This window comes from Microcebus murinus, chromosome 15, assembly GCF_040939455.1.
Source record: "Microcebus murinus isolate Inina chromosome 15, M.murinus_Inina_mat1.0, whole genome shotgun sequence".
Classification (NCBI taxonomy): Eukaryota; Metazoa; Chordata; class Mammalia; order Primates; family Cheirogaleidae; genus Microcebus; species Microcebus murinus.
This window is the reverse complement of record NC_134118.1, coordinates 70,174,888-70,198,387: the sequence shown is the minus strand read 5'-3', so window position 1 is coordinate 70,198,387 and position 23,500 is coordinate 70,174,888. Positions and strand designations below refer to the sequence as shown.

At 33.1% G+C, this 23,500-nt stretch overlaps 1 protein-coding gene across 2 annotated transcripts in view; it reads left to right on the top strand.

Annotated features, from left to right (window-relative positions):
- The window catches only part of WDR17 (WD repeat domain 17), a 76,021-nt gene that overhangs the window by 12,422 nt on the left and 40,099 nt on the right, over window positions 1-23,500 (top strand). For both annotated transcript variants that reach the window (XM_012770707.3, XM_012770706.3), the window contains exons 3-8: window positions 299-482; window positions 4,669-4,899; window positions 13,019-13,270; window positions 15,952-16,074; window positions 18,848-19,032; window positions 21,808-21,976. In XM_012770707.3, the coding sequence (XP_012626161.2) occupies window positions 299-482; window positions 4,669-4,899; window positions 13,019-13,270; window positions 15,952-16,074; window positions 18,848-19,032; window positions 21,808-21,976 (1,144 nt within the window). The remainder of the gene's footprint in view (window positions 1-298; window positions 483-4,668; window positions 4,900-13,018; window positions 13,271-15,951; window positions 16,075-18,847; window positions 19,033-21,807; window positions 21,977-23,500) is intronic.

Below are 23,500 nucleotides of genomic sequence, written 5' to 3'. Positions count from 1 at the left end.
TGGAAAATATAATAAAACTCTGAATTATTATGCATATTAAAGGTAAAACATTCATTTTTACTTATATTTAAAATTGATATGTTTTATCTCAGTTCTTTCATTTTTTTTAATATGGTTTCATTCAGCTAATTAAATACATTTGACTATAAACCAAGACTTGAAATGTGTTCATATCTTTATTATTAGGTGAACTAATTTTCATATATGTAGCTTTTGTTTTGTATACTGAGATTATTAATGGATAGTGTATTATCTAAAAAGTAGCACTAAAATGTTTTATTTATATATTTTGTTTTAGTTGGATCACCGTTATAATGAATTCAAACTTCATGCAATTATGTCTGAACATAAAAAAACAATCACAGCAATCTCTTGGTGTCCACATAACCCTGATCTGTTTGCAAGTGGCAGCACCGATAACTTAGTGATCATTTGGAATGTTGCAGAACAAAAAGTCATTGCTAAACTCGACAGTCAAAAAGGTATATTTATAACTTGGACTTGTTTTATTAATTAAAATATTTTTATTTCAACAAACACTATTAATATTATTAGTTAAGGTTTTAAAGTAGAGTTTTCAGACTTCCTTAATGGTAACCTGTATAAGAAATACATTTTACATAGTGACTCATGTATGTGCCTGTGTACAAAATTGAAACAAAATTTCATGAAGTAATTATACTTAGAACATATGATCAACTAAAAACATAGTCCATAATAAATAATTTCACTAATGTTTAAATATAATATAAAAATTTCCAAAATAAATACAAAAATAATAATCTGAAAAAATTTTCTTAATGAGATAAGAGTAACAGGCTTTGCCTGTTTATCATTCTAATCTTTAACATACAAGGACAATATTATGCATAAATTTGATGCATTTTTGAGCTACTTTAGTGACTTAATTTTTAATTTGGTCAAGGTAGAAACTCCTAATTCACACAAATAGGACTTTATGAATTTGAATAATCCATTATACTCTTTCTACTTAGTATTGGGAACTCATATTTAATTTTGCCCCATCATGATAATACAGTTATAATTTTTGTGTTAAATGTCACAATAACTTATTCTCTTTTTGAGCATGACATGTAGCTCAATTCTTTTTTTTTATTTGCTTTTTGTAAATTTCAGCATATTATGGGGGTACAAATGTTAAGGTTATGTATATTGCCCATGCCCCTCCTCCCCCCTCGAGTCAGAGCTTCACGCATGACCATCCCCCAAACATTGCACATCTCACTCATTATGTCTGTATATACTCATCCCCTCCTCCCCCCTCCCACCTGCCTGACACCTGATAAATGTTATTCCTATATGTCCACTTAGGTGTTGATCCATTAATACCAATTTGCTGGTGAGTACATGTGGTGCTTGTTTTTGCATTCTTGAGATACTTCACTTAGTAGAATGGGTTCCAGCTCTATCCAGGAAAATACAAGAGGTGCTATATCACCATGTTTCTTAAAGCTGAATAGTACTCCATGGTATACATATACCACATTTTATTAATCCACTCATGTATTGATGGGACCGTGAGTTGTTTCCACAACTTTGCAATTGTGAATTGTGCTGCTATAAACATTCAAGTGCAGGTCTTTTTCATAAAGTTATCATTTTGAAAGCTGCTGTTGGATATGTTTTCCAGCTTCTTCTCTAAAAGATAATTATTATAATTTTGAGATGGAACACAGATATGAAAATTTCACTAACTTTATTTTGTCAAATTTCTTTATTCTTCTAAATATGTAGCAACAATACTAGGAATTCATAAGCAATTATCTTTAAATTTTGTTTCTATAATAATAATAATGCCTTTTGGAACCTTTAGATGTAATGAATATATTTAGTATATTTGTTTTTCTTTGTCTTTTCAAATTTAGGTCATTAAGAATGCTGGAAATACCTCTAAAATACATCATGTTGTTACTCAACTATCACCTTTAAAATATTTGTCAAATGAGGTTAATTGTCAACTAAGAAATTGTGAATCTCATCCCCAAGTTCATATGCTCTATTTTTAATTTTTACTTACAACAACCAATGTATTAGACAGTGAGTAAAGTTTGCTGTGATTTATGAGTAAAATATTTTTAAAAGTCAACTATTCAGGGAGCTTCCATTAATGTAATTAACAGTTTTCCTTAAGGTTCTCTGTATATCAGTGAGAAAAAGCCAAATTACATTTGGTACAAAGCTTTGTGATATATAAACAGTGATTGGTAGCCTCAGTCAAGATTTTTCATATCTCTCGATGTTTTCTTATCACACCTATTTCTCCACCAGCCACAACTTCTGTACGTTATTCCACTATTGCTTATATTGATCAATAATGCATTTTCCCAATATTTTAAATCCAACTTTGTGTGAGATTAATGTTAAATAACACAACAAATCCTCTTTCCACATTTTTATGTGCCTTAACCTAAAAAGGTTGCATAATATCATTGTTCTCATAAAGTTGTAATGCAAAGTCAATACCAGGATGTAACTGCATAATAAACATATTTTCTAGATGTTATGCAAAAGTACAGATTTGTATTACTGAGTTAGCACTTAGTTTATCCATGGATTTATCATCAAACGCTATATACATCACATCCATTCATGGTGGAAGACTTTTTTGTGCACCAGCTGTGTGCACCATAGTTTCTTTTGCCACTGTATATATAATTAAATAACTTTGTTATTTAAAATCATATAGTAGTTAAATAAGTGTGATAATAATTTTGGTAAATTTTACATCTTTTTCCTTTTTTGAAAATTGTAAAACACTTTTCAATAAATTCCTCATGGTATTTCCATATATCGTCTTAATTTGGAAAGCTTTGATATTTTACTGCAAAGAAACTTTGAATATTGTACTAATTTTCATTGTAAATAATCCCTTTTGAAATGTTTTAGACCACATTTTCTTTTTAGGATCCAGCTGAAGCAAAGTAGAAATTTTTATTAATTGATCTTTTTTTAAACTTCCATGTACGATAGTCAAACTTGATCTTGCCTCTGTATTTTGCACTTTATTATTCTTTTTTCTGATAAACAACTCATCTAAGGAAAATGAGTATTAGTTTGTTCAAGTGGAAATGTTAAAGTTGTCAGCAACTTAAAAATGGCACACTTTGTAAAGCACTGGATAAATACTTACCTACCTCAGAATATTGTTGGGAGAATTAAATGTATTCATATTTGCAGAGCTCTTGAAAGTGCTCGTACATAAAAAGCCATTGTAGGAGTGTTCCCTGTTATTTTTACATGGCATTGTGTCTGCTCCCTTCACTTTCCTTGCTGCCTTTCTCTAAAGATGCACTGAGAGAGGTAGCATTCTGTTGTTCTTCAATTGTGCTGTGGTGATTTGATCCATACAGAGTTCTTCCTCCCTTTTTGGGGAAATTCTATTTCTGTTAACATATCCTAAAACCATGTCAGTTTTTTTATTAGGCTTGTTCATGTATATATCCATTCAGCTAATATTTATGGAATTCCCATTATTTGTCAGGATCTAAACTAGGCATTAGGCTTTCAGTTTCAGCCTCTTGGAGAAACTGTCAACATAAACTGAACTTACTGTCAACCATTGAGTTTCAACTCTGAGTCTTTGTGCATATTCATTTTCTCTTCCTGGGAAATACTGCTGATTTCATATATTTAAACTCTACCCCTCCTTCCAGGTATAATTCAAATCCAGTTTCTTTCTAAGGTAATATCCTAGTGATTCCTAAACCTTTCTGCATATCAAAATTATTCCCAAAAAGTTTGTTAAAAATAACTTCTTAGGCCCTGACTCTACATGATCTGAGATGTTATATTCAATTTGCTGATTGTGATGCAGTCAACTAATGTACCTGTGTTGGCAGAATTATAATCTCTCTCTTGAATCACAAATTTCCCATAACACTTATTTTATATATGATTTTTTTGATCACAACAATAGTGGGAACATTAACAATTAACTTTTTTATTCCACCTGATAGTTTAAAAGGTACTTTTACATACAATATTTCCTTAACTTTCATGTGAAATAAGTGGTCAACTATTTTTATTTTTATCTCCATTTTATAGATGAGGAAACAGAGGTTTAGAGAAATAAAGTGACATTGTTAGTTCATTTGAGGCAGAATTACAATTTGAATATAAAATCCTGATAAGACATGGATTGTAACAGTAAGTCCACCGTTAGGAAATCCTTATAGTAACATGTATCTTTTCATGCGTATAATCCCTATCTCCTCAATTTACATTTAGAATCCTTTAAAGCAGAAACTCCTTTAAAACAGTATTCCATATTACATTGTGTACCTAGAATGCCTAGAGAAGGTCTTTTATATGAATACATGAGTATTTATTGCTTTACTATATAGTGTACTAAAATAAGAATCTCCATAAATTTCTTTGAATATATGAAACATATGATCACATCGGTAGTATTCAAACCTAACCTAGGTATTTTTTCCTTTCATCATGGAAGCACCCTACTGTGTTCTCTGTAGTCTTTTGGATTTCTTTATAAATCCGATTCCCAACTAATAAAATAATGTGTTTTTAAAATAATGAACATGTTCTTGTGTTTTAATTTGTTTTAGAAATGTACAATGCAAACAATATTTAATGGCACAAATTTATGCCATGTCTCTCTGTTATATATTTGTGTTTAATGTATTCCAGGGATACCTGCCTCCCTCAGCTGGTGCTGGAATGCAGGTGATGCGGTGGCATTTGTTTCACACAGAGGACCACTGTTCATTTGGACCATCTCAGGACCAGATAGTGGAGTGACTGTGCATAAAGAAGCTCATAGCTTCTTGTCTGATGTCTGTATATTCAGATGGCATACTCAAAAAAAGGGGAAAGTTGTGTTTGGTCATATTGATGGAAGTCTATCAATTTTTCAGCCAGGTAAGAATTTAATTAGTCAGGTTTCTTAAATTATATTTTTCCTATCATATATAATTTTTATTTATTCAGCATAAAGACAGAAGTAACACAACTTTAATTTCAATATAAATAGTTGTTAAAATGTCATCCAGCATTGTGCTGATTCCAAATATTCATTTGAAGTAAATTTTATTTATAGACATTGTAATATATTCATCACAGCTGTGCAGATTTTATTTGGAATTAATTCAAATCAGTTATTGGTCCAATATTTGTATTTTTAAAGTCAAGTCTTTATTTCTGCCCATTTAGCAAGAACATAACCTGAATGAACAAGGACATACATACAGCTAAAAGATATAATGACTCATTAATGCTACACCAAAATATTAATATTTTCTCATTTGCTTGTGAAAATGCCATTCTGATGCCATAGGTCCTTAGCAAAGGCTTTGAACCTGGCATAAAAAGGAATGATAACCCTTTGAATCCTTATCAGTTAATTAATCTGACTGACTGAGTCTGAAAAATTAGTTTATCTTCATTCTTAAAGTTTAAACAATAACAAAAAGTACAATTAAAAAAATAAAAAATTACTTGAATTGCTGTCCTCTCGTAAGTAAGTATTGTTAATATTTGTGAAACATACTTTTAGCCATCTGGCATCTCTGTTGACATAGTCGCTTAGTGGCTAGATGGAGGGATGAAAGTGCTTTTTCAGGAACAGGGTAACTACTTTCACAAAACATATTATATTCAGTTTATCTGATATTTATAGAAGAAAAAAGAATTTGAACAGAAGAAATTGTGAAAATTCAAACAGATCTTATGGAAATAATCTTTCTAAAATTTAAGAAAGAATTATGTAAAACATTGATCATTGGGGCCACCGTATCTTAAATATATTTTAAATAGGAGCTATTATTTACATTAAAATATTTTTATATTTTATATTTCTTATCACACCTATTTCTCCACTAGCCACAACTTCTATACGTTATTCCACTATTGTTTATATTGATCAATGATCAATAATGCATTTTCCCAATATTTTAAATCCAACTTTGTGTGAGATTAATGTTAAATAACACAACAAATCCTCTTTCCGCATTTTTATGTGCCTTAACCTAAAAAGGTTGCACATATCATTGCTCTCATAAAGTTGCATTACAACTTTATGAGAGAGATAAAAATAAAATTACATATATTTCTTTACCACTTTCCCTCTTGACTCTTTGCACACATCCTCGGTTTTTCCTTCTGGTTTTACTGATTTGACGTGGGAACCGTTTCATCTCTTTGTTGGAGATTCGTATGAGGAGGGATGGATGAGTATTGCTTTGTTTGAATTTGTCGCAGCCGCCCGCACCGTGACTTCCTCTGTTACGTCCTCTGCGTTGGGAGCAGAGTCTGTTTTATAGTTGATCATTAAGGCTCATCGTTAAGTGACATGATTCATAGCTTTCTTTTTTTGATGTGGCGAATACCACTTGCCTCTCTGCACTCTTCATTTCTGGCAGTCTTCTTAGTTTTAGACCTGTCATTTATGGACAATAAAGATGGCTGTATGCTGTGCGTCTCCTCCTCTCTTGGTTTTGTTCCCAGATCTCATGAGAGATATTCCTTCCCTTCTCCTCTGGCTGATCTGCACCCAGAGATGTCATCAGGACTGTGACACTTTGTTTTCAAGGACTCTGTCAGCTGCCTGAGATCTGAAGATGATTATACGTGTGTTTTTACTTCGATCTAAATCGCATTTTAGATATTTTTGTATTTTTTTTTATTTATCACTGTAGCCATTTCCTTTTGCACTGTCTAGAACTGTCTTCTTTCTTGCTTTATTGTTATTAGGCATCTCTGAAAGTTTTAAGCCATAGGATAGGATATTGAGACATCGCATTTTGTATAAAAAATATGAAACGTTGAGAAAGTATAGGGAAGAATAGACATAGAAAGTATAGGGAAGATAAAAGGCCTACCTTACTTTTCTCTGTCTTAGGTTTTCATTGGGATAGGAAGTATAATATTTGAATAATCTGAGCTATGTGTCTTCTAGAAGAGGCCATTTTTTCCCTAATAACTCAATTTTCCAGTTGTTAAACGGTAATTTGTGCAGCTATAGTCAACAGGTGCTACTTTTCTGGATCCATGTGTTAGTTTACGAGGGCTGTTGTAAAAATGTATCACAAACTGGATGGCTTTGCAAAATAGAAATTTATTGTCTCACAATTCTTGAGGTCAGAAGTATAAATAAGGTGTCCGCAGGGCCGTATTCTTCCTGAAGGCATCACATCTTCTTCATGTGATCATCTGCCAAGACCCTAATTCAAAGTAAGGTCACATTGACAGGTACTGGGGGCTAGGACTTTAACACTTTTTTGGTGGGAGGAGGGACACAGTTCAACTTGTAGCAACCCTTAGCCTTATTTATTCTGTAGGACTTATTTAGCAATTAATATACACAAACTATTATGAAAGGTACAGCCTTCTAGGTGTTTTCCCTTTGTATATACATGAGCTAATGGATCACGAAGGAAACACTACTATTTAATTCTGACACTGCATTCTGGATTGTGAGTTTGAAACTCTGAGACTGTTAACATTAATACTGACATTGTTAGGATTCTTTGCATGAGAAGTTGTTAACTTTACCTTCTTAATGACGTATTGGTACCACACATGGTTTATTTCTATGTTATGACATAGGATTTCTGTCCTCCAGGTTTTTGCAGGAACCTATGACCTCAAGCTCTTTGTTGTCTAGTCTTTCTCTCATGGAAGAAAAAATAAATATTCGTGGAGAACTGCCCACAGTAATGCCACTCATCCATCAATTTTAAATCAGCGATTTTTAAACTGTGCTTTGTATGCTCCTATATTTATGTGTGTGTGCTTTGAGGATAGGAAGGGCTCCATAGGTGATCTAGCTGGGCTGTAAGCCTTCTTTTCCCTTTCAGCCTGAATTGCACAATTTTATTCACAATTGAAATTTCTGTTTTCTGTATTACATGTTGGATTTTCATATAAATATTCTCATATGGAGAGAGGATTCCAAGGCAAAAAAGTTAAAAAACTGCTTTAGCTATTTCAAATTATATTCTCAGACCAAGTTCATCAGAGAACTTTTAAAAAAATCTTCATTATAGAAATGTTTAAATTGAATTGATTTTGATATTATCCCATGATTGTGCATTAATAAAATTTGCATTGTTTTATTTTAGAAATGCTGCTGATGACATTGTCCCTGTGTTACATAGTGGAAAAAACAAACTCACTTTTTTCCCACTATACTCTTCATAACACACTTCTGACACCAGATGTGTGGGCGTTTTTCCCCCACACAAGCAAGCAATCACTTGTGCAACAGACGCCAGCTGGGTATCTTCCAATTCAATTCTGATACTGTCTACCTGTGTAGTGTCTGGTCACACAGACTGAGGGCTCAGTCCAACAGGACCGCCTCCTTCTTCTAATGCTGATTGCAGGCCCCTAATGCTGATTTTGCCTATGCTTCTGAACAGCTGGCTATAAATTGGGGTCTGTTCACACAGCCTCCTCCTTAGGTTCGATTAGTTTGCTAGATGTCGCACAGAACTCAGGAAAACACTTACTTACATTTACTGGTTTGTTATACAGGGTATTATGAAGGATATAGATGAAAAGATGCATAGAGCAAGGCTTGCAGGAAAAGGTGTGGAGGCTTCCATGCTTTCCCCAGGCACGCCACTCTCCAGGAGTCTCCAAGTGTTCAGCAATTTAGAAGTTCCCCGAAGAGTGTACCTTTTGGATTTTTATTGAAGCTTCCTTATGTAAGCATGATTGGTTAAATCATTGCCCATTGGCAATCAGCTTAACCTTCAGCTACTTTCCCTCCCTGGAGGTTGAAGGGTGGGGCTAAAGATCCCAACACTCTCATTCTGCCTTGGTCTTTCCAGTGACCAGTCCCCATCCTGAAACTACCCAGGAGCTGCTGCCACCGTCAGCTCATTAGCCTACAACAAGATACTTTACACTTTGGAGATTCCAAGGATTTTAGGAATGTAATACCAGGAAATAGAGATGAACTCCAAATATATATTTCACAATATCGCCCGTTTTAAAAGCACACAGGGAACATTTATTTCTGGTCTCAGTTTGTTGCCGCCCAACCAGATTCATTTGCGTTTACAGCAGAGAAAGAGTTTATTTCGCATAGCGCCAAACAGGGAGATGGGAGAAGCCCGCCTCCTTCTCAAACCGGCCACCCCAAGAATTTGTGAGACAAGGTTTTTGAAGACAGTTTGGCATAGGCGATTGAGTCTGCTAATTGGCAGTGTTCGGGCAAAACCACAGGGTTGTAGAAATTGTCTTCTTTGCTGACCAGGTTCTTGGGTGGGGAGTCACAAGACCAGTTGAGTCAGTGGTCTGGGTGGGTCAGCCATTCCACTGGAATGCGGGACCTGGAAGATACCTCGAAACTACCCCTGGATTTCAAAAAAGTAACGTTATCTATGGAAAAAGCTAAGAATCTTTATGACCACCAGCTATGTGGCTCCAGGGTGGCAATTATAGAGAAGCAAAAAGGGGGACAGTAGCTAATTATTATCATTATTTTTAGCTAGGCCCGTACCTTATTTTTAGCTAGGCCCCTACTATATTCTTGCCTTGCACCCCATTATTAATTTGTGTAAAGGGTGGTTTCAAATTCTAGAAAAAGTTGGCCTTCTCCTGAGCAAATTGTTGGGTTTTTTTTTTTTTTTCATTTTGCTTTGTTTTTATCCTATGGACATTGTGAATTGTGTATCATTTTATGATTTCATAACCTCAAAATCAAAATTTTAATAGCTATACAATGACATTGTTAACTTAAATAATAAATAACTGAAAACAAGAGAGTCACATTCAGTTGAGGCTATTTAAGCCAAGATTTTAAGGAGCACCCAGGAAAAACGTGGCCCACAAAGTATCTGTTGTGGACTGGGATCTCCAAAGAAGGGTTGAGAACTTCTCATTTAAAGGAAACAAGAAGTGCACAGGAAAAAGGGAGGGGTGAAGGAGGTGAGCAGTGTGGCAATTGATGTTATTCTTGTGAAGTTCTATTTGGTGCTCAGTAAATCTACATAAGATTAAAAGAACTTTCAGAAAGAAGATAAGCTTATAATCAACATTTAAGAGTTTATTTAGGCTCCAGTCCTAAGGTTATAATTGGCATGCACTCATTTTATAGGGGCTATATATTTTGAAGGGTTTTTTTTTTTTTAGGGCTAAAGGAAATAAAAAATATTTTAACCCAAAATACATTTATTTGTCATATTTTGAGATGGCTGTGGGCTAACAAGAGTACTGCTGCTACAAGGCTGTCCAGGTGAGGAGGCTGGGAGACAAATTGTATTTGTAGAGAATCTCTATTAAAAGCAGCCATGCCTTGCCTATTCGATCTGGGACAGGTTTGCTGAGTGTCTGACACCCTTTTAGGGTCTGAATAAAACATTTTCTTGAGGGCTGTTATTGAGAGTTACCTGCATAACAAGACCATCTTGCCAGCCAGCTTCCTTTCTCCCCCCCCATACCCAGTCCACGAAAAACAAAAAACAAACAAACCTCTGTTTAGTCATTTTCTAAGTCCCTTCATTTCTTAAAAGAGGACCCATGTACGTCACTGGGGAGAGGATGACCGCGCTTCTATGACTCAGCTCTCAGGCTGGGTTCTCCCTTTTGGCATAATGAATTTTGGGAGGTCTTGAGATTTTTATTTGGCCCTGCCTCAGGTTTTTGTACATAAGCTTTTGTCAATATATTGACAACACAAGTTGCCTGATATTTGTTTAATAAAATAGAACATAATCATAATATTTTGTATAATATAAATATTATCAGCTATTACAGATGATATTATAGCTATCAGCTGTAAAATTTTATAGGTTCATTTTTCTATCTCTTATAATAAAAATATGAGAAAACCAAATAGAAAAGTAAATGATGAATATAATTTATGATTTTGGCTGTAAGTATGGGGCTTTGAAGCAACATGATTTAGATGTTCTAGCATTACCATTGCAAATTTTCCTATGTTTCATGTTGCAGTTTGAGTTTTTTTTACATGTTGGAATATTTTTAATAACCTATGATTAATTTCTGGCACATGGAAATACCTGAAGATTACTTAAGAAATAGCAAGTAAAGCTTTGGTTAATAAGTCATTTTTATAACTCTCTCAACCTTGTAATGATTAGCTATATCAATATGTATCATTATTTATTATACCAAGTAGATTTGGCAGATGCTTATATTGGGAAAAAAGTAAACAAACTTTTCCTGATGGTTATGTAGAAAATTTAATAAAGGTAAATAAATCTCATATCCATTTTCTATGATTATATATGCAAAAACTTTAAATAAAATGCCTATTTTAAATCAACATTTTAAAGATTAGCATATCCTGATGAGCTTAATCCAAAACCAGAAATGACAATATTTTCAATTCACTTTACAAATATATATCCAAGGAAAACTATTTTCTTCTCCTTTGTAATCTGATATGCCAAAAAGTTATGTAATTATGGGATTTCAGCAAAAGCTGTAGTATTTTTCAATTGTGTTATTAAAAACAAACATTTCTTTAAAGTTTATAATACTTAGGACTAATTGGTACTTCCTGTTAAGGTTGTAGTCCCTAAATTTTGTTGTTTTACTGCCTGTTTTTTGAGAACGGAAGGACGGGCTCGTTGGAGTTTCCTTGTGGTACATCAGTAATATTAATTTTTTCTATATTTCCAGTTGTGTATATATAATTTACAAAGAACAAGAGGATTATTTAATGTTCCTTTGCTTTATTTAATTAAACATGCTTTATCTCCCTATTTTTCTGGCTTCCCTATTTTTACTGGTAGTCAGGTGTGAATTATGATTATGATTTACGGTAAACTGAATGAGGAAGGAATAACAGTAAATATTGATATGCTGTTTATAATATATCACACTGTTCTAAGCATTTTTGTCAGGTCATAATCTGTTCTCAGTTCTTTGTGTGCTCTTGGCCAAAGAATGACCAGACACATCAAAAGCAAGGCAAATGCGAAATTAAGTTGAGGAAGGACAAAATAGATTTTGTAGAGCAAGAAAAAGATACAGGTTCACAAAGTGAAAGCAAGATACATTCTCCATAGAGAAGGGACCCCTCTGTCATAACAAAAGGGCTTTGGTTATGGTCTGGAGTCTTGTTTTATAGTGTCTAGGCTGGGCCTCCTCATGGTTCAAACGTCGCCATTGAACCATTTTGATGGACAGTTGGGAGTTACATAACCTGAGTCTTACTACACTTGTGGATTTCCCATAAGCCTCTCTGAAAGCCCATTTGTGGGGGTGAATGTAGATTTAAACTAATGACATGATAATTAGCCTTACATTGTTCTAGACCACTTTCCAGACCTGTTCTACCTGTGCTGCTTGACCTGCTGGCTAGGGAATCCTCTGCACACTAAGTTCAGATTGGTAGAATGATAGAGTGTTCCCTTCCCCCCCATGTGTAGCAATTGCTTGGGGTGCCCACCTTTGTCCCTAGGAGGGTCTACCTAACACTTTAATCAACTAACTCATTTAATGTTTTTGAAAACCCTTTGAAGTAAGTATTGTTATGTTCTCCATTATAAAAATAAAATAAAAAAAAAAACAGAAACAAAACTGAGGCATGCAGTGATTAATTATTTTGTCCAAAACCACAAAGCTAGTAAGTGGTGGAACTAGAGTTGGACCCAGGCAGTCAGCCAGGTCCAATGTCTATGCTTTTTAATCACTACATGATATTCTACATTTCCATAAGAAATCCCTATTCACATAACTTCTGTGATTCAGTGAAATTTGTAATTGTTGACAAGATAGAATGTATTATTTATGTGTCTTTTTCTTACAGTTTTTCAGTAAAAAATAGGAAAAACATTCAAGCCACTAGAGATTGCCGAGGCAGAGGATTGAGTGTGACTTTCATCATTAGGACAAGTAATTCACCTACATTCACATGTCAGTTATGCCTTCTGCATAAAAATCCCAGATTTGTATTCTCAGTACTCTCATAGATAGGTAGTATGTGAGGAGAAAATTAACATCATCTAAATTATGAATCTTTTGCGAATTTTTTGGAAATATTTTATTTGTATTTTAATAGGTAATAAAAATCAGAAACATGTTTTGAGACCCGAATCTCTTGAAGGGACAGATGAAGAGGATCCAGTTACAGCCCTAGAATGGGACCCACTATCTACTGATTATCTTCTTGTGGCTAATTTGCATTATGGAATTCGCCTAGTGGATTCTGAATCACTTTACTGCATAACAACATTTAATCTTCCCAGTGCAGCAGCTTCTGTACAGTGCTTAGCCTGGGTTCCCAGTGCTCCTGGAATGTTTATAACTGGAGGTGAGCTCACCCCCTCTCCCCAGAGTTTTAAATATGTGTGTATTCTTTCGTTGAATGATGGAAATTATAATCTTTTATTGGTTAATTTTGTGTAAAACTTATTATAGTAAATGTAGTTTACTATAATGTATAGTGTAGTTTTATTTATACTGTATGTCATTGACATAAATACAAATAGAAATGAAATTAAGGCCCATTGTTCCAGGTTTCTGCAAATGCTTAGGAATATTTATGTGTATACATGTGAGTATGTCTGTGTTTGTTTGTGCTCTAAAGACAAAGACTGAAATTGAACTCTAAAGTTCAATTTCAGAGGAGGCTGGATGACAATGAAGGTACTGACCAGAAAAACAATTAACCTGGATGGGACCTTTGTTATTCTCACTGTCTTAGTCTGTTTTGTGTTGCTATAACAGAAGACCACAGGCTGGGTAATTTGTAAACAATAGAAGTTTATTTGGCTCACAGTTCTTGAGGCTGGGATGTCTAAGAGCATGGCATCAGCTTTTGGTGAGGGCTTTTGTGCTGCTGAAGGCAAGAGAGGGTAAGAGGGAAAAAGCAGGAGGGGATCTAACTGGCTTTTATATTAATAACAAAGCCACTCATGATAAGTAACTCACTCCTGAGAGATAAAGGACTTTAATCCCTTCACAAGAGTAGAGTCTTCGTGGCCTAATCACCTTTTATTAGACCCCACCTCCTAATACTGTTGCATTAGGCATTAAGTTTCCAATACATGAACGTTGGGGGACACATCCAAGCCATAGCACTGACTGATAATTTTGGCAACCCATGACAGATCTGCCTAGTTAGATCCAAATTGCTTGAAAATAAAAATGGAATTTGATACCATGCTCCTTCCTGGTTTCCTAATCATGAGAGAATTAGCAAAGGTTAGCTAAGTAGTGATAGGGGATGGGAATATGGGAGAATTTAGGAATAGTAATTAGAAATTAAATGATTCTCTAGATTTACCATTTGCTTAGGTTCAAAGAGAAAGTCCTGTGAAGAAACAGTACTTTCAGCTACTGTATATATATTTTTAATATTTCCTTAGTGTAAAATAATAGACAAATATTATTTATCCTATCAACATTTTTTTAAAAAATTCTTTACTTCTTTAGTACTTAACATTATACAGTTGGCCTTTTGTATCTGTGCTTCTGAATCTGTGAATTCAACCAACTGTAGATCATAAACATTCAGAAAAAATATTCCACAAAGTTTCAGAAAGCAAAACTTGACTTTGCAGTGGACCAAGTTGAAGTCACATGAATGAAGTCATGTGTAGGCATTGTATTAGGCATTTAAGTAATATAGAAATGACTTAATGTGTAGATGAGGGTGTATGTAGGTTATATGAAAATATTACACCATTTTATATAAATGACCTGAGTATCCATGGATTTTGGTATCCATGGACTAAAATCTATGGTCCTGGAACAAATCCCCCATGGATAAAGAAGGACAACTGTATGTGAAAGTAAGTGGATTATTAACTTGTATATCTTAATTGCCTTTAATTTTACAGGATATAATTAATAACAGGCATGGAAAATTTTAAATATCTATTATTATTATTGAGATATACATCACATATCATAAAATTCACCATTTTTAAAATATAAAGTTCAGTGTTTTCTGGTATATTCACATAGTTGTACAATCATCATCATTATCTAATTCCAAAACATTTCATCATTCCCCCAACAAACCCTGTACCCATACCCATTGGCAGTCACCTTCCATTACTCCCTCCCACAATCTCTGGCACACACATGTGCATACATAAACTGCTAATCTATTTCTATCTCTGTGGATTTCCCTATTCTGGATATTTTATATAAATGGAATAATTCAGTCTTTTGTGTCTGGCTTCTTTCATTTAACATAAAGTTTTCAGGATTCATCCATGTTGTAGAATATATCATATTTCATTTCTTTTTATAGCTAAATAATATTCCATTATATGACTATGCCAGATTTTGTATATCCATTCATGCATTGACAGACATTTACATTGTTACCACTTTTTTGCTGTTATGAGTAATGCTGCTATGTACAAGTTTTTGTGTGGACTTACGCTTATAATTCTGCAGAGTATCTACCTAGGAGTAGACACTTGCCTCATATGGTAATGCTATGTTTAATCATTTGAGGAACTGCCAGACTATTCTCCAAAGCAATTATTAAGGTGGGATTTTTGGAAGAAAGAGGACTTTCTAACTGGTCTTCAAGTATATTTGACAATACTTATTTAGCTGAAAGTGGACAATGGAGCAGTTTACAAACATTTCAAAAGAGGAAGGATTATTCAACATTAGAAGTAGAGTTTTCTGTGGCTGGCCATTTCCTAGAACAGGTGTGTGTCAATAGGGTACTTTTTGTGTGGTCAGATTCTTACAATGGTCTTTATTGGGGAAAGCTGCCAAGATAGGCAGTTTCTAACTCTATAAAAAGGTTTGGAATAGAAAATAATAAAACATGCCAAAAATTTAAAGGTTAAATAGCTTTTCAACTGTTTCTTTGATTATATTACTGTATGATGTTATTGATTGAAAGATGTCAATAATTAGTACTAAAAATCCTACATGTTGAAGTTTTTGTCATTACTTTTGTGTCTAGGCATTTTAGTTTCAAACACATTTTTTTGTGTATCCTTTGTTTCCTGATCTGCCTAGATTCTCAAGTGGGTGTTTTGCGCATTTGGAATGTTTCAAAAACAACACCTATTGACAATCTTAAATTAAAGAAAACAGGATTTCACTGCTTACATGTACTTAATTCTCCTCCAAAGAAAAAATGTAAGTAAAAAATATCATCAAAGTTTTAATTTGTTGTCAAATTGTCTATCAAATAAAATGACTGATACAGTGATATAAACGTATCAAACACTACATGCTATTGCAAAACAACTTTTGAAAAATAGGCTTTCACAATATATGTGCTGGAGGAACCATCAAAGCCATGCAATAACTAATATTACTAAATTGAAAACATTTAGACCCAAATTACTTTTGTAAAATGCTATTAAATGAGAATATTCAGATAATCTCAAATTATCTATATGGGGAAGATAGAATAATGATATTGGTGAAAGTAAGTTAGAAATATCAAGAATGATGGGATTAAATAAGATTTATCTGAACTAGAATTTGTTTTAAATGTGGCTCATTTACAATCTGCACAGTTTATACAAAGTTAAAATAATCTGAATATTCAAATTATAGGATCTAGAACATATAATATGTTCCATGTTTGAACATGAGTTGTCACTGAATTAGTAGTTAAGTGTTACGGATCATCTGTATCTTTTTTGTTTATTTTTGTGTATTTTTTCTGACTATAATTCATTGCTTCTGTAATTAGGAAAAATAATAAAGCACACTTAAGCCATAAAAGAAAAATTCTCGAAGTTTGGGGGAGGTTTGGAATTAGAATGTTTCTGAAATAGAAGGGAAAAGAAATTGACTTCCTGTTCAGTCTACCATGATTACTCTGCATGGCTGGTAGTGTTCCCACTTTGTGTATCATAAAAAATGTGGGATAAGGAGTTTAGTGATTCAAAAATCTAGAGTCATTGATGCCTCCTTACTCGCTGCTCTCTATCTTTATAATATATTAAGTAATTAGCAATGGCTATTCAAAGTAATGGTATTTTTGTGTCTAATTTAATGAGCAATGGCTAGTGGGAAATCTATATTTGAACCTCCAGCCTTTCCATAAATTTAAGCTTTTCTGTAAATTCCTAATGCTTCTAAAGCCTGGAAACTGGAGTGTCTAGAAATATTAGGACTGGAGAAATAATATGCTGGAGGCTGGCATATTGTTTAAGTATCATGCATTTTTTTGGTCATTGTTAACTTCTTTATTTGTTCAGTGCCTATAAATTTCCCTATCATGGAATGACTGAGATATCACAGATACTTTTCCTTCTTTTTTTTCTTGTTACGTGAGTAGTCCATATCCATTAGATAAAACTCAGAAAATATAAAGAAGCACAGACCAATCTTGTCATTTTTGAGTAATTCCTTTCAGGTTATCTATTGTTAGACTTCTAGGTTCTCCCCCCCCCCCCAATTTTTTTAGTGTAACAGAAAGTATAGAATAAGAAAAATTGTGAAAATGAAAATTTTAAAAGGTAGGCATACTCACCAAATTCTAAAAAACATGAATTACAAATAAATTGGTGTAGAAAGATTATCAAAACCACTCATGATTTCAGCTAATTAAAATATTAGAAAAACCAGTCATGGATAATATTAATTTTTAATTGATTGAAATGAAACTATCAGCAAAATTTCATTGAACCAAGTTGATTGCTACCAAGTTCCTCTTTTGTTATTAGTAGTTCATTCTAGTTTGGACTTCTATCATTCTCAGATTCTGAGAAGTGAGTATTATCCATAATGAATGCAATAAGAAAGACTTTATATTTTAATCAAAAAATCAGGGAAATATTTTTGTATATTTCAGAATGTAATTAATAGTAGATTGGTCTAATAATTTACAGTGGTATTATTATTTTGGATTATGTTTGCAAGAAAATATTCACATTCTAAGGAAAAAATTTCTTGAAAGAAGACAACATGTAGGATAAAGAATATACAAAAATTAATTAAACAAAGGGATATTTACGTAATTGAAAGGAGGAGAAATGGAAGTCTATGAACAGTAAAAAAGAAAGAAAGAAAACCTGAGGAAGAGGAAAGGAAAATTAAGATGCAATTGTATGTCCAACAGTGTTGTGATTCCTAATTGGAGCGCTAAATTAAAATGAATTATAAATAATCTGAAAAATAATTATTTTCATTGGCTTGGAAGTTAGTGGCAGAGAGTTATTTCTTTTAAAAGAAAAAAATTTATATGCATATGTTTGTGTGTTTGGAAGGAGGAAATAAGCTATTATATCAGTATTTTGAAGGAAACTTGTAATTCAAAAATAATCATGCTGTGTTTTAATTTATGGAGAGATAATAAACCAAATATTCACAACAGATTGTAATTCCTCACGCACTAATTTTCCATTTTCTCCATCTGTACTTCTATACACCTCTTCAAAATAATATCTACCTTTGTGCGTATATTTCCACATCTTTTGGCAATGCTGAAAAAGTGCTCATGTCGCAGAAAATGTGATCATTGCCTTTCAGTTTACTGATGCAGGCTGGGTGTGGTGGCTCATGCCTGTAATCCTAGCACTATGGGAGGCCGAAGTTGGAGGATCGCTTGAGTCAGGAGTTTGAGACCAGCCTGAGCAAGGGCGAGACCCCTGTCTCTACTAAAAATTAGCCGGGCGCCCTGGCACATGCCTGTAGTCCCAGCTACTGTGAGACTGAGACAGGAAGATCACTTGAGCCCAGGAGCTTGAGTTTGCTGTGAGCTAGGCTGGTGCCATGGCACTCTAGTCCAGGCAACAGAGTGAGACTCTGTCTCAAAAAAATAAAAATAAAAAGTTTACTGATGCAGATTCTGGATTTTTTAGGAAGTGATGAATCTTTATAAATTAAACACTGTTGTTTTCTTCCAGTGGGAAGTTATTGGTATAAATGTTTGTGTTTTTTTCTTCTTTTTTAGTTTCAATCCAATCTCCAACCAAAAATCACTATACATCCTCAACGAGTGAAGCAGTTCCACCCCCAACTTTGACACAAAATCAAGCGTTTTCTCTTCCCCCTGGTCATGTAGTGTGTTGTTTCTTGGATGGTGGAGTTGGACTTTATGATATGGGAGCTAAGAAGTGGGATTTTCTTAGGGACTTGGTATGTCTGTGATCATTCCTTCTATTACAACACTTAGTTTGTGTAAGCCCATAATGTTTACTTTTACCTGTATATTAATATTATTAAAATTATTTTTGTAAGTAATGATATATTAGGAGTTTATTTTAGTTGAATGAAACTTTTTAGAAAAATGTATAGCATGATGGCAAAACTATTACAATATATTTTAAACATACTTTAATATATTAATGTCTACTTAGCTTATATTTTATGTATAATAGAAAACTGCATAGCTAAACAATATTTTGAAAACAAAATGAGAATAGAATATTCTTTCAGGAGAAAAGACAAGTCAGTCTCTGAAAATGATTACAAGTTTTATTCTCATTTGTGAATTGAGTAAGGTTGGATTGTGTGCTTTCTAAGATTTATTTCTATTATTGAATCATAATAATTCTATATCATTCTGTGAGTTATGTTCTTAAGATAGTTAAGCCTCTTGTGTAAGGTAGAATATAGCCTCTCTGAGGTTCCACATTTTTGTCTGGTTTTGTTCTGTGTTATATCCCCATTGCCTAATATAGTGCCTGGCACATGGCAAGACTTTATTAAGTTCTGTTGAATAAATAAATGAAGACATGCAATAATACATATTGTGTTGTAATTAATTATGTCAAGAATTATCCTCCTTAATTCTCCCCAGGTTAGAGTTTATAAAAATGCCTCTGGTTTTTTCCATAGGTTTGAATTAGACTAATCTAATGTAAACATTAAGACATTTTTAAATGTTGTTTTCCTGTGATCTTACTTAGAAAAGGATTCTAGAGCTGTAATTGTCCTTGTAAGAGAAGAGGGAGAACGAATGATATGGTATCATTTCAAGACTGCTCATTGAATTTTGTCCTCAAATAAAAAAATTAATAGCAAAAATAGTTTTAAAATAATGTATAGCTTAGTTATTTTGAAATATTCCTTTTGTAGATATTTATTAGAAGATGATTTAATTTTCTTTACACTTAAATTTTTTTCATGGAAACTCTTTTCCAGTGTGGTAAACTTTTTATGTATTTCAAATTAGCCATTTATTTTCAAACAAATTTATGAAAAGGTAAGGAGAAAAATACACAAGAATACTTTTAAATCTATAAAAATTTATATAAGTAATAGAGAAATCATATAGTCTGAATTCAATAGAAATTTATTAAGCTACATATTAAAATATGTTTTATTTAAAATCTATGTTAAATTTATAATTCTAATAAATACTAAAAAAATACTCATTTATAAATTATTTCTGTGACTTTTCTTTAAAAAATGTCTGTCAGTCAGAAGAAGATGGTCATTTTTTTCCTTATACTTTCTGTTACCTTAACATAGCCCCAAATTTGAAATTACTAAAAGTATTACTAGAAGAAACAACTGAATTGCTATGTATAAAGCATCTCCGAAGATTTCAAATTCCATAGGATAAGAAATATATTAATTACATTCTAAAAGGCATACTTCCTTATGAATGTTTGGTTGATTAAAATTGAGAAAAATACTAGAGAGTTTTTCTTCTTTATCCTACCTTCCTCTTGGTAAGGAGAAAACACAGAAGAAAAATTTACAATTTTGTTCTCGCTGTGTGAATTTTCAAATTTCCAAAAATAAAATTTGAAGGCATAGCAGTGAAATAACATTTAAAAATGCATGTACAGTCCCTGCCCTTGTTAAGTATGTTCTTAGCTCTGGAAATGACCACCTGGAACAACTCCAGCCAGATGAACTGGTGGCTGTAATAACCTCTCTTCTTTCCCTCTTGCTAACCCTTGAGATTTTTCTTTCCTCTACCTTCCACCTAAAGGAGAGACTTTACAGCACATATGCAGTTTCCTAAGGCTTTTGATTTCAGGTATTCATGGAAGTACATAGAGTTTAAAGAACATCCTTCTCTACTTTTACTAGATTAGTTGAGAAATAGAAAGCCCCATCCCTATACTTTAACTCCGTCCCTAGAACCCTACATGTTATAGTTTCTGTTGCTTGAAGTAGGAATTTCAGTTCCCGCTCCCCAATATTTAGAAGAATGCAGATTATAATTTGAGCTATTTAAGTTGGACTCTTAACAGATTTTGCCATAGACCACAGTGATTAAGCACCACTTTACATGTATCTGTATATGTACATGTATGTGTACATGCCACTTCACAGCCTCATGGGTGTTTGGGATCCAAATCATTATGTAATAGGAACAAGTATTCCAAGATCCAACGAATAGACTTGCTAGAAAATTTTGGAACAAGGTTCATTAAAAATTGGAGCCATGCCTGATTCTTTTATTTCTGCCAAAATTATAAGGTGCTTTTAGAATATGTCATTAGTATTTTTTTAAAAAGGGTTATTTGCATTAAAGGATTCTAGTTTCAGTTTCATCTTGGTCTTCTATTATACTGCCAGAATGGCATATAGTAACTTAAGAGTTTACTACTTTATGGTTTTTTAGCATAGTTTTCTGTATATTTTAAAAAATCAGAAACATATTTTGTATTGAATTGAAATTGGAAAATGAAACTTTTGAACATCTTTGAATTTCTTTGCTGATTTAACAAATTGTGGTTGAGTAAAATCCAGGTATTTGCAAAATAATATAGTAATAGCATGGAGAACATGCAGCCACAGTGGTGATTCTATTTTTCTATGTTTCTTGCTTACCTGTATATTTTTGCATTATTATTAATATTTGTAAAATCATAGTGCATGTGATAATCTGAGTATACATTACGGTTTGTGAATTTTTCTTAGTTGTTGGACCTTTTTATGCTACATTTGTAGGGACATGTGGAGACTATCTTTGACTGCAAATTCAAACCTGACGATCCCAACCTTTTAGCAACAGCTTCATTTGATGGCACTATAAAAGTCTGGGATATAAACACACTAACAGCAGTGTACACTTCTCCGGGTAATGAAGGGGTTATTTATTCCCTTTCATGGGCTCCAGGTAAGAGCTATTTTATTGAAATTGGGAATACAATTAAATGACTTTCCTAAATTTTATTTTCATTTGAATTATCTTCTTCCTTTCGATGCTATCCTGTTCCAAATGATTGTAGAGGCAAATTAGTATCAACATATTGGTTGATTTAGTTTTTGTGAGGTTTTAGGATAGACTCCCTGCAAAGGCACTTTGATTCCTGAGCCCTTCTGTATGACATAGTCATGTAGAAAAGCCACAGTAAATCACGATGCTCTCGACCCACTGAATTTTAGTTGTATTTGTGTAGCTATTCCTTTAAAGGTATAACACATTTTAGATGACAGAAATGCTACTAAAATTTTTCATGTAAATCAAATTTATGAAAATAAAAAGAGAAATTTATTTTCTAAAAATTGCAATAGATAACTTTCCTTGATGCATCTGTTTTATAAGTGTGAATGATTATGTATCAAATAACTTCATTTGTAACCTTGTTATTCTATTAATATATAAATTCCACCTTTGTAATATTGAAGAACTTTTATGCCATAATAGAATCTTTTCTTTGATCTCAGAAAGATGCTACCTTATGCCTCCCTATACAAAAAGAGAGAAGAGGTGTACTATGAAACCTCTTACATTTTCTCCCCAAACATTATTTCCCTATAACAAATAATTTTATATACCTAAGTGGACTTTTTACTTTATAAAGTATATATAATGGTTTACTTATTTGTCCTAATAGTAATGTATTAATTTAATAACCATCTATGACAAGGATATAGCTTATTCTTACATTTAAAATTATTTCTTTATACACAGTAATTCTTAACCTTGAATTTATGGGCCTTCTAGGGTTTTAGATGCCTTCAGAAAGTTTGGGAATCTCTTGGAATTTCATGAATAATTTTTAGTGTATGTGTACATATGCCTATATCTGTCAAAGAGTATTACAGTAATCAGATTTTCAGAGAGATCCATGTCATAGAAAAAGTTAAGGACCACTGCTTTAATGTATCCCTCATCTCCTACAGTGAAAAGTCTGGAAAAAAATTTTACTTACACCTCTCGATGATAGTGTTTCTTCCTTTAAGCAGAGAATACCTGAGCCTGTGTTCTTTATCATTACAATACGCATCTTCACAGGGGTTACCTTGGCTAGCGATACAGGAATTGGAACGGCCAGTACATTAACATTGCACTTTAGCTCCTACTAGTTGAACACTTTGGCTCCTACAAAAAGAATGTATCGCAAACCTAAAACTTAAATAAAAATTTTGACTATAAAAACCATTTTTCCAAGTCATAACGTGGAAGACCTAATCTCACTTAAAGCATTCTTTTACTTTCCACATTGAAAATTTGTATCAAGAAAGTAAAAATTTTATAAAATGGAAATTTAATCATTTCTGCTAGTGATAACTGATGAATCGTGATTTTTAGGTAAGTGGGGGTGAAATTTAAAAGATTAATGAAGATTGACAAGGATGGAAATAGAGTAGGATACAGGTAATTGCATAATTTCCTCTGTATTTTAGAGTAGATATC